General features: G+C 44.2%; 1 protein-coding gene across 1 annotated transcript; it reads left to right on the top strand.

Annotated features, from left to right (window-relative positions):
* The first annotated feature begins 1,978 nt into the window (after window positions 1–1,978).
* Window positions 1,979–12,300, top strand: LOC121539924 (nuclear cap-binding protein subunit 2). Its single transcript, XM_041848570.2, has 4 exons — window positions 1,979–2,143; window positions 10,870–11,051; window positions 11,285–11,423; window positions 11,823–12,300. The coding sequence occupies exons 1-4, from the start codon at window positions 2,069–2,071 to the stop codon at window positions 11,892–11,894; spliced, it is 468 nt and encodes a 155-aa protein (XP_041704504.1). The 5' UTR covers window positions 1,979–2,068; the 3' UTR covers window positions 11,895–12,300.
* Window positions 12,301–12,603: the final 303 nt, after the last annotated feature.

Below are 12,603 nucleotides of genomic sequence, written 5' to 3'. Positions count from 1 at the left end.
GTGCACAAACTCAATTCGAACTTGCGTCGAAAAAAAATAAACACTTTGGCAAAGTGTCAAGTCTATAGGACTTAGTGCACTGTGTTCGTAAAATATTTTAGTTTTGGGAACAGAAAAATGTATTGCGATCAGATGTTTAATCTATGAGAAAATTTGCAGAATGTCTGCCCAATTTCACCTAAGTTCCATCCTCTCCCACTACCCGTGACTGGACTTCCTCTCACTACCATATTTGGTGGTGAAAAAATATTCTAAACGGATGCTTCAGCTTTACAGCCCCAGTGACGTGTCTGGGTTACCCCTTCTCTCTGTGGTTTTAATGTTGTTAGCATCATTGGAGCCATCATTGGGCGGTTTCTGACTTTCTGGCGGAAGGATGCACTGTTGAGCGTTACATCCCGAGGGGTTCGTGCTGATTGTACGGAGATTGTGACAGCCGTTTAAATGGCGTCCTTAGACAAGGCAAGAACTAGATGTATGTCAGGAGAAGTGCAGTACTATCATAAGGAGAGTTATACATGGAATACGGAGGAGGAATGGAGGGGAAAAGAGGCAGAGGAGGTCTAAGACAGAGAGGGAGGAAGAGGGTGAGCTTGAGTCAGTTAAAAATGCGGAAAAAAAGGAGATGGTTTGTTAAAGAAGAATGGTAGAAAGTGTAAGCAGAGTGAGTTGAAGACAGGAGGAGAAATGGAAGTGAATGAGAGCGAAGTATCGGAGGTGATAACTGTGGTGAAGTTCTCGGAGGTTTGCAGCGATGGTCAGGATAAAGATGAGTCTGTGACAGTAGGAGTGAAGTTTTTGGAAAAAGTGGACCCTTGCCTTTTGGCTAATCCATTTGTGGTTTCAGGGTTGGTGAAAACAGAGTTGGGTGCTGTGGAATCGGTGAGGGTAACCAGAAGTGGTCTAGTGATAATTGTTTGTGTTTCTGCTGGTTAGAGGGAGTAGGCGCTCCATGTTAAACGAATGGGGGCAAGAGATGTGAATTGTTTTGCTCTCAAGAAAAGGGCGCCATTGAAAGGTGTGATTACAGAGGTAGCGGTAAATGTGAAAACTGACCAACTGAAGGGGAAGATTCCCGGTGTTTGTGATGCTTGTTGTTTGGTGCGACGCAGACAGGGGGGCATGAGTGGTGACACAGAAGAGTCATTGTCTGTTCTTTTGAGTTTTGATGTTGAGTCTTTGCCCGACAAAGTGATGTTAGGATATATAAAAGTTATCCGGTACGAGCTTTTGTGCCGAATAGGTTACGTTGTTACAGGTGTCAAGCTTATGGGCATGTGGCAGCAGTGTGTAGGAGGGAGGTTCCTAGGTGTGAGAAGTGTGCAGAAGGGCATGAGATAAAGGAATGTGTAGCATTGGGGAAAGTAGTGGTATGTGTTAATTGTAGGGGTGCCCATGGGGCTGTAGATAAGAAATGTCCGGTGCGAGAGAGGCAGGTTGAGGTTTCCAGGGTTAGAGTAGTGAAGAAGTTGTCATATGCTGAGGCAGTGAAGAAAGTAGAGGAAGATGAGTCAAGGGGGAGGGATCCTGAGAGGAATGGTGTGAGTCGTATATCTGTACCAGTACAGAGGGATAAACCAACAAGTGATATGTGTTTCAGCAACATTGGATTTTTGGCATTTATAGCAATGGTTGTCAACTGTACTGCAGGGATGGAATGTAAGTCACAGAAAATAGAGGTTGTGGTGGCAGCTGCAGAGAGGTATTTGGGTGTGTGAGACTTGACATCAGAAGAGTTACAGGGTGTGTTAAGTGGTGGTGTCCCATCCATTCAGGCTGTTGGCCTGAAGTAGGAATAAATAAATTTAAATAGCAGAGTATGGTAGTTATTATTATTATTTATTTATTTATTGTGAGTGTAGTGTTAGATGGTAGGGTATTTGTTGCATTTTTTTTATTTTTTTTAAGCAAAGTATAAGGGAGTTATACTCCAGTCTAGTAGGTGGCGGTAATGCAACATATATTGGATGCCAAAAGCCGTTAAACCTCATCGACGAAGAAGAACAAGCACAAGAAGGAGCCATCATGCTAGCGAGAACAGTTTACTCCATTTAATCTTTGAAACACGATGTCTATTAAATTAAATGCGCTAATCAGCGACTCCTACGTTGATGTAAGTCAATATAGAGACCAACATTTTAAGGTAAGAATGGTGAAATCAAGAATCGACTGAATATTTTTGGCAGCTAACTATTGTTTGTTAGCTAGCTAACGTTAGCCCATGATCAAGACTCTCAGTTCTATTACATCACACACAAGTCATTGGACGAAGGCGTCTGCTGTACGGGGGCGTTTTGTTAAGATTCCCGACGCTTGGTCTGAATATGATTATGTATCACTGGCGGTACGATTTTGGAAGTATAAGGACCTTATCTTTCATAACAGAAAAATAATAATAATAATACAAAAAATAAGTTGATACACACCTTTTTAATAGGGCCTCACGCAGCCATATTCCCATGTTATAGGGCGTTCACTCATTGCTGTAGAATGCAGAGAAAAACGGGGTTTGCTTGTCAGCTGAAGTTCTGCGGCAGAACAGCGCCACAGTTCTCCACTTTTTGATCATGCCTGTGATGACATTACATTCACTCTAAACATGCAAAATTCTCAGTAAATCGTCTAACTTTTGAACCATATATGGTGAAGAAGTGCTTCGGACTACTGTTTTTCTGACAATTTTCTATTGGTATAAACCTTGAATTAATTAATCATTTTATGGGAGAACCGCCTACATGTTACATAGCTGGTTTACGGAAGACAGTGGACTACCTATGCTAATTACACTGAACAAAAATATAAACAACATGTCAAGTGTTGGTTTCATGAACTGAAATAAAAGATCCCAGAAATGTTCCATACGCACAAAAAACTTCTCCAATTTTGTTCACATTTGTTTACATCCCTGTTAGTGAGCATTTCTCCTTTGCCAAGATAATCCATCCACCTGACAGGTGTGGCATATCAAGAAGCTGATTAAACAGCATGATCATTTCACAGGTGCACCTTGTAAAGCCCTGTTTCCACTGGCACTTAAAATTTCAAAAGTTCAAGTTGGCTCGAATGGAATTCTCAAATTTGAGCTGGGTTAAGGGAAACCCGGGACAGCGCAGCCCAGTTTCACAACTGGTGCCAGCTCGATTAGAATTCGGGCTGGTGACACCGTTACTATGCAACCACCAAGCTGATCACTTCTGGATGTTGACACAACGTTTAGCTAGCTCGTCTGGGCTTGTTGCTATTAGCTAGCATATGGACAAGCAGTACTGCAATAGTCAGACATGACATGAATTACCACCATAGATGGATCCTTCATTAATTGTTGCACTACACAATAAACTTTTATGAGAACAGTCAGCCCTCGAATGCTAAATAACTAACGTTAGCTAACTAACATTAGCTAGCAAATCAGAGTTGAAACTAGTTAGCTAGCTAGCAGGAATTTTAGCTGGTCAGGTTGTATTGAAAGCTAGCTAGTAACATCATATCAAACCTGTCGTCTGGTTTGCTTGGTTAGCAAGCTAATCGCCAATGACATGGCAAGCAAGGTAGGAATTAAGTGAGCAAGCTAGCCTGTTATGCTAACTGTTTAGCTAGCCCACCAAGGCCAGCCCAACCTAGGTTGACTTCAAAGTGCCAATGGAAACAGGGCTTAAAAGGCCACTCTAAAATGTGCTGTTTTGTCACACAACACAATGCCACAGCTGTCTCAAGTTTTGAGGGAGGATGCAATTGGCATGCTGACTGCAGGAATGTCCACCAGAGTTGTTGCCAGATAATTTTATGTTAATTTCTCTACCATAAGCCGCCTCCAACGTCGTTTTAGAGAATTTGGCAGTACGTCCAACCGGCCTCACAACCACGCCAGCCCAGGACCTCCACATCCTGCTTCTTCACCTGTGGGATCGTCTGAGACCAGCCACCCGGACAGCTGATGAAACTGGGTTTGCAAAACTGTTTCTGACAGTTTGTGCAGAAATTCTTCAGTCTCAGGGAAGCTCATCTGCGTGCTCGTCGTCCTCACCAGGGTCTTGACCTGACTGCAGTTCGGTGTTGTAACCGACCTCAGTGGGAAAATGCTCACCTTCGATGGTCACTGGCACACTGGAGAAGTGTGCTCTTCACGGATGAATCCCGGTTTCAACTGTACCGGGCAGATGGCGGACAGCGTGTATGGCGTCGTGTGGGCGAGCGGTTTGCTAATGTCAACATTGTGAACGGACTGCCCCATGGTGGGGTTATGATATGGGCAAGCCTAAGCTACGGACATGAACACAATTGCATTTCATTGATGGCAATTTGAATGCACAGAGATACCGTAGCGAGATCCTGAGGCCCATTGTCGTGCCATTCATCCACGGTCATCACCTCATGTTTCAGCGTGATCATGCACGGCCCCATGTCGCAAGGATCTGTACACAATTCCTGGAAGCTGAATGTCCCAGTTGTTCCATGGCCTTCATACTCACAAGACATGTCACCCATTGAGCATGTTTGGGATGCTCTGCATCGATGTGTGTGACAGCGTGTTCCAGTTCCCGCCAATATCAAGCAACTTCGCACAGCCATTGAAGAGGAGTGGGGCAACATTCCACAGGCCACAATCAACAACTTGATCAACTCTATGTGAAGTAGATGTCACGCTGCATGAGGCAAATGACTGACTGGTTTTCTGATCCATGCCCCTACTTTCTTTTAAGGTACACTATATATACAAAAGTATGTGGACACCCCTTCAAATTAGTGGATTTGGCTATTTCAGCCACACCCGTTGTTGACAGGTGTATGAAATCGAGCACACGGCAATGCAATCTCCATAGATTGGCAGTAGAATGGCCTCATTGAAGAGATCAGTTACTTTCAACGTGGTACCGTCATAGGATGCCACCTTTCCAACAAGTCAGTTCGTCAAATTTCTGCCCTGCTAGAGCTGCCCTGGTCAACTTTTAGTACTGTTATTGTGAAGTGGAAACGTCTAGGCGCAAAAACGGCTCAGCCATAAAGTGGTAGGCCACACAAGCTCACAATGGTACCGGCGAGTGCTAAAGCACGTAGGGCGTAAAAATTGTCTGTCCTTGGTTGCAGCACTCACTACCGAGTTCCAAACGGCCTCTGGAAGCAACATCAGCACAATAACTGTCGGGAGCTTCATGAAATGGTTTTCCATGGTCAAGCAGTCGCACACAAGCCTAAGATGACCATGCGCAATGCCAAACGTCGACTGCAGTGGTGTAAAGCTCGCCGCCATTGGAATCTGGAGCAGTGGAAATGTGTTCTCTGGCGTGATGAATGAGTCTTCACCATCTGGCAGTCCGACGGACAAATCTGGGTTTGGCAGATGCCAGGAGAATGCTACCTGCCCCAATGCATAGTGACAACTGTAAAGATTGGTGGAGGAGGAATAATGGTTCGGGCTAGGCCCCTTAGTTCCAGTGACTGGAAATCTTAACGCTACAGCATACAGTGATATATTCTAGACAATTCTGTGCTTCCAACTTTGTAGTAACAGTTTGGGGAAGGCCCTTTCCTGTTTTCAGCATGACAATGCCCCCGTGCACAAAGCGAGGTCTATACAGAAATGGTTTGTGGAGATCGGTGTGGAAGAATTTGACTGGCCTGCACAAGACCTCAATCCCATCGAACACCTGAGGGATGAATTTGGAACACCGACTGCGAGCCAGGCCTAATCGCCCAACATCAGTGCCCGACCTCACTAATGCTCTTGTGGCTGAATGGAAGCAAGTCCCCACAGCAATGTTTCAACATCTAGTGGAAAGCCTTCCCAGAAGAGTGGAAGCTGTTATAGCAGCAAAGGGGGGACCAACTCCATATTAATGTCCATGATTTTGGAATGAGATGTCCGACAAGCAGGTGTACACATACTTTTGGTAGTGTATCTGTGACCAACAGATACATATCGGTATTCCCAGTCGTGAAATCCATAGATTAGGGTCTAAACTCAACTTTTCGAAACGCTTACAAGGCCCTCCCCCGCCCTCCCTTTGGCAAATCTGATCACGACTCCATTTTGCTCCTCCCTTCCTATAGGCAGAAACTCAAACAGGAAGTACCCGTGCTATGGACTATTCAATGCTGGTCTGACCAATCGGAATCCATGCTTCAAGATTGTTTTGATCACGCGGACTGGGATATGTTCCGGGTAACCTCTGAGAATAACATCGACGATTACACGGATACGGTGACTGAGTTCATCAGGAAGTGTATAGGAGATGTGGTACCCACTGTGACTATGTTATGTGAATTATTTAACAAACTATTTTAGTGTCTCTGTGCGTCTCCCAAAAGGTTGTAAGTCTTTTGGGATTTAAGTAACGGCCAGAGTCCCGGTCTGCATAGTCAGAGATATTTATTCATTGAGAATTCTGCCATCACAATTTCAGAGTCCATCTTTTATACTCGTACGTCATACAAAAATAAATCCCTCCCCTCTGTAGGCGGGCTGTAGTTTTCCACTCTAAAACTGCTCTACTGACCTTCAGTTCACACACACACACACACATACACACTTGCATACACACATACATACATACACACGCACACACACATATCCTACTCCCTGCATTACTCAGTTATTGCCGTTCTCACAATATTCTGCACCATGTTTTCATAAGTTTCTCCCCTCCCTAAATTGGGAGGCCTCTTCATCTTAGTTTCTCAGTTGTCTTTGTTGTCTGGCCTAACTCTTACTCACATTGCTAAATAGTGGCTCAATGCCATAGCCTTTACTGGTCCTACACTCACACATTTCTAACACATTATACACAGTTTCAGGGTGTAATAATTAGTCATTAATAATTAATCTATCAGACTATTAAATCAAAGTTTTTGTCACATACACGTGTTTAGCAGATGTTATTGCGGGTGTAGCGAAATGCTTGTGCTTCTAGCTCCAACAGTGCAGTAATATCTAACAAGTAATATCTAACAATTTCACAACATATACCTTATACACACACATCTAGTAAGGAATGGAATTTAAGAATATATACATATGGACAAGCAATGACAGAGCGGCATGGACTAAGATACAGTAGAATATTATAGAATACAGTATATACATATGAGATGAGTATTGCAAGATATGTAAACATTATTAAAGTGACTAGTGTTCCATTTCTTAAAGTGGCCAGTGATTTCAATAGGCAGCAGCAGCCTCTAATGTGCTAGTGATGGCTATTTAACAGTCTGATGGCCTTGAGATAGAAGCTGTTTTTCATTCTCTCGGTCCCAGGTTTGATGCACCTGTACTGACCTCGCCTTCTGGATGATAGCGGGGTGAACAGGCAGTGGCTTGGTTGGTTGATGTCCTTGATGATCTTTTTGGCCTTCCTGTGACATCGGGTGCTGTAGGTGTCTTGGAGGGCGGGAGGTTTGCCCCCGGTAATGCGTTCGGCAGACCGCACCAGCCTCTGGAGAGCCCTGCAGTTGTGGGCGGTGCAGTTGCCGTAACCAGCCGGCGATACAGCCCGACAGGATGCTCTCAATTGTGCACCTGTAAAAGTTTGTGAGGGTTTTAGGTGCCTAGCCAAATTCTTTCAGCCTCCTGAGGTTGAAGAGGCTCTGTTGCGCCTTCTTCACCACACTGTCTGCGTGGATGGACCATTTCAGTTTGTAAGTGACGTGTACACCAAGGAACTTGAAGCTTTCCACCTTCTCATTTACATTTTAGTCATTTAGCAGACGCTCTAATCCAGAGCGACTTAGTTAGTCTCCACTGCGGTCCCGTCGACGTGGATAGGGGGGTGCACCCTCTGCTGTTTCCTGAAGTCCACCATCATCTCCTTTGTTTTGTTGACGTTGAGTGAGAGGTAAAACCTACCCAAACCAGAAACCGTGGATAGATGGCAGCATTCGCGCAAAACTGAAAGTGCGAACCCACCGCGTTTAACCATGGCAAGGTGACTGGGAATATGTCCGAATACAAACAGTGTTTGTTATTCCCTCCGTAAGGCAATCAAACAGGCAAAACGTCAGTACAGAGACAAAGTGGAGTCGCAATTCAACGGCTCAGACACAAGACGTATGTGGCAGGGTCTACAGACAATCACGGACTACAAAGGGAAAACCAGCCACGTCGCGGACACAGTCTTGCTTCCGGACAAGCTAAACACCGCTTTGAGGATAACAGTGCCACTAACGTGGCACGTTACCAAGTACTGTGGGCTCTCCTTCTCTGTGGCCGACGTGAGTAAGACATTTTAAGCGTGTTAACCCTCGCAAGGCTGCCGGCCCAGACGGCATTCCTAGCCGCGTCCTCAGAGCATGCGCAGAGCAGCTGGCTGGAGTGTTCATGGACATATTCAATCTCTCCCTATCCCGTCTGCTGTCCCCACTTGCTTCAAGATGTCCACCATTGTTCCTGTATCCAAGAAAGAAAAGGTAAATGATGATCGCCCCGTAGCATTCACTTCTGTCATCATGAAGTGCTTTGAGAGGCTAGTTAAGGATCATATCAACTCTACCTTACCTGACACCCTAGACCCATTTAAATTTGCTTACCGCCCCAATAGATCCACAGACAATGCAATCGCCATTGCACTGCACACTGCCCTATCCCATCTGGACAAGAGGAATACCTATGTAAGAATGCTGTTCATTGACCAAAGCTCATCATTAAGCTCGGGGCCCTGGGTCTAAACCGCGCCCTGTGCAACTGGGTCCAGGACTTCCTGACGGGCCGCCCCCAAGAGTTGAAGGTAGGAAACAACACTTCCACTTCGTCGATCCTCAACACAGGGGTCCCACAAGGGTGCGTGCTCAGCTCCCTCCTGTACTCCCTGTTCACCCATGACTGCGTGGCCAAGCACGCCTCCAACTCAATCATCCAAGTTTGCAGACGACACAACAGTAGTAAGCCTGATTATCAACAATGACGAGACAGCGTACAGGGAGGAGGTGAGGGCCCTGGGAGTGTGGTGCCAGGAAAATAACCTCTCACTCAACATCAACAAAACAAAGGAGCTGATCGTGGACTTCAGGAAACAGTAGAGGGAGCACATCCCTATTCACATCGACGGGACCGCAGTGGAGAAGGTGGAAAGCTTCAAGTTCCTCGGCTGATGCTCTGAAATGGTCCACCCACACAGACCGTGTGGTGAAGAAGGCGCAACAGCACCTCTCCAACCTCAGGAGGCAGAATACATTTGGCTTGGCACCTAAAACCTAACACTTTTTTACAGGTGCACAATTGAGAGCATCCTGTCGGGCTGTATCACCGCCTGGTACGGCAACTGCACCGCCCGCAACCGCAGGGCTCTCCAGAGGGTGGTGCGGTCTGCCCAACGCATCATCGGGGGCAAACTACCAGCCCTCCATGACACCTACAGCACCCGATGTCACAGGAAGGCCAAAAAGATAATCAAGGACATCAACCACCCGAGCCACTGCCTGTTCACCCCGCTATCATCCAGAAGGCGAGGTCAGTACAGGTGCATCAAAGCTGGGACTGAGAGACAGAAGCTGTTTTTCAATCTCAAGGCCATCAGACTGTTAAATAGCCATCACTGGGCGGCTTCCACCCGGTTACGTAACCCTGCACCTTAGAGGCTGCTGCCCTATATACATAGACTTGGAATCACTGGCCACTTTAAATAATGGAACACTAGTCACTTTTTTATAATGTTAACATATTTTTGCTTTACCCATCTCATATGTGTATATACTGTGTTCTATTCTACTGTATTTTAGTCTATGCCACTCCGACACTGCTCATCCTAAAATTTATATTTCTTAATTCCATTCTTTTACTTTTAGATTTGTGTATATTGTTGTGAATTGTTAGATATTACTTCACTGTTGGAGCTAGAAACACAAGCATTTAGCTACACCTGCAATAACATCTGCTAAATATGTGTATGTGACCAATACAATTTGATTTGATAAATGTATTTCAATTGACTGAAATTGTTGCATGTTGCGTTTTTATATTTTTGTTCTCCGTCTCTGAACACCTGTGTGTAAATGGAAGACAGACGCCACAAACGTTTTGTCACTTAAAAATACTGTCTGCTGCAACGGTTAAACCGGTTAAAACAGTGTATAGTAAGTGTGTATTTTGCATTTGTGAAATTTATTTTGATGTGATATGTAAGAGGGATTTATGTTTCTAGAACCGTACCGCAATTGAGAGTCGATTCATGTTTAGATGGAATATTTGGCTTCCAGAGTCAATTCGCCCTTACAGAACATGTAAGGTCCTTGGACGATATTCGTAGAGGCTAGGATCTTGTTATTTTCAGAGGTAGAATGACTCTGGCAGCCAAAACAGCCAAATACTCCATCAAAACGTGAATTGATTTTCAATTGCGATATGGTTCTAGAAACATAAAGCCCTTTTACATTCATGCCACATCAAAAAAATTCCCAAATGCAAAATATACATTTACTGTACACAGTATTTTTCAGTGACAACACGTTTCTGGCAGCCTTCTTTCTTTACACACAAGTGTTCGGAGCATGCTAGATAGCTAATTAGCACAGGTGGTCCCTCTGTCTTCCGGAAACACACGCTGTAACATGGCGAAATGGCCTTGTGGGAACATGAACCCTAACGCTATAAAGGTGTGTAATAATTTAACCTTTTTTAGTTTTTTGGGTAATTATTTCTCGCCGATATGATTGATAAGGTCCTTATGCTTCCAAAAACGTACCGCAAGCGATGCGTGTTAATGTTGAGACCAAGCATCGCGGCTCTTAACAAATCCACCCACCCCCTGACCTCTATACTCATTTCCGTGGAAATTAGTGTTGAATGATACTAATGTTAGCTAGCTAGTTACTGTATGTCCTCCGGGCTGCTGTGCAGTTACATGACTCTTCTAAATATGTTTTCTCCTCTCCTCCTTCCAGGGCAATCGATATGAGCAAGAGAAAGTGCTGAGACAGGCTAACACACTCTACGTTGGTAACCTGTCCTTTTACACCACAGAAGAACAAGTGTACGAGCTCTTCTCCAAGAGTGGGGATGTGAAGAGAATCATCATTGGCCTGGATAAGGTGAAGAAGACTGCATGCGGCTTCTGCTTCGTCGAGTATCCTTTTTGAGTTGTTTGAGCTTTTTGGTTCAAGACTTGTAATTCTATACCCATACACTTTAGGCTGTGTTTCCGGAAGCAGATTAAGCCTAGTCCTGGACTAAACGCATGCTCAATGGAGATTGCCCATTCAAAGTCCTTCAAAGTCCTTCTTAGTCCAATAGTAGGCTTAATCTGTGTTTCTGGAAACTGGCACATTGGCCACAAGAGCGCCTTAATCCCTGTGCCAGGTACTACACGCGTACAGATGCAGAAAATGCTATGAGGTTTGTAAACGGGACACGTCTGGATGACCGCATCATCAGAACTGACTGGGATGCTGGTTTCAAAGAGGGCAGGCAGTATGGCCGTGGCAAGTCGGGTGGTCAGGTAAATTTACACGGGATGAATGGGCAAACCCAAGGGAAATGCATGCTTACTACCTTAGAGATGACATCAATGATTTGTGTATTAGCTGTGTTTTAGGTTTATATTGATTTTTGAATTGATAGTTTTCACAAAATTGTTTGATTTTAAAGTGATCAACTAGGTCAACAAGTTAAGTGTATGAGAACGTTGAAAGTTACATAACACTAACAATGCTGAATTATCAATTGGACAAATGGAATGTTAATTGGTTATATAATTGTGACCATGTTGTCTCACCGTTCTGTGACCGTGTATATATGATCTATTATGTGAGCTTAGTCTGTGAACTATGCCACCCCCTTGTAGACCAAAACACTTGTCTGTGGCAAAATAAACAAGTGGGTCTCTTTTTCTCCTCAGGTCAGAGACGAATACAGACAAGATTATGACCCAGCCAGGGGGGGCTATGGGAAAGTTGTATCACGACCATGAGAACATGTCCTATGCTGTTGCTTTGGGGGGGGTGTCACAAGCCTGACTCAACCTGTTCTCTGCTGTTTCTGTGCCTTTTTGCAGGTCAGAGATTAATATAGAAAAGATTATGATCCTGCTCGGTTGATAATGGAAATTAGCTCTGCTGCAGAGACTTCCCGAGGGACGGAACAGTTTTACGTTTGGTGAATTTGACCTGGGCTAGATTTGGGTTCCAAACAGTTTTTTTTTTTTTGTTGGAAAAAGTAGTCCGTTTAAGCATTTTCAGTTAGCCAAAGTTTCATCAGTCATTTTGACCTGTGTAAGAATAAGCTTGCGCAGATAGGTTGCAGTCCACACGTTTACAAATGTAATTGTCTCCCAAACTGTGTATACTTTTTTTAATAAACATAAATGGATTTACAAATTGTTCTTATTAAGCACTGCTTTGTCCCTGAAATGTGGAACAGCCTTTCTGGTGTGATTCAGATTATTGCTAATTCAGCAGGCTATCGTGTGAAATAGACTTTTAGGTGTGGTTATCAATGCACAAGCACCTTTTCTTCCCACTCCTATCGATAAAATCATTGTATTAAGTCATACAAAAGTTTTACTGTGCGTTAAGTTTCAAATGCATTTCTTACTAAATATGTAATGTGATATTTTAACATTATTTAACACACATTTGATTAATACAAGATGTAATTAGTTGTCATCCTCAAATGAAGTG

Source organism: Coregonus clupeaformis, chromosome 26 (genome assembly GCF_020615455.1).
Source record: "Coregonus clupeaformis isolate EN_2021a chromosome 26, ASM2061545v1, whole genome shotgun sequence".
Taxonomy (NCBI): Eukaryota; Metazoa; Chordata; class Actinopteri; order Salmoniformes; family Salmonidae; genus Coregonus; species Coregonus clupeaformis.
The sequence above is the reverse complement of the archived record's forward strand: the minus strand, read 5'-3'. Positions and strand labels throughout refer to the sequence as shown.

Coding starts and splice junctions, on each gene's coding strand:
- LOC121539924 (XM_041848570.2), top strand. CDS start 2,069: ATGTCTATTAAATTAAATGCGCTAATCAGCGACTCCTACGTTGATGTA. Junction 2,144..10,869: donor ATAGAGACCAACATTTTAAG/GTAAGAATGGTG, acceptor TCCTCCTTCCAG/GGCAATCGATATGAGCAAGA. Junction 11,424..11,822: donor GTGGCAAGTCGGGTGGTCAG/GTAAATTTACAC, acceptor TTTTCTCCTCAG/GTCAGAGACGAATACAGACA.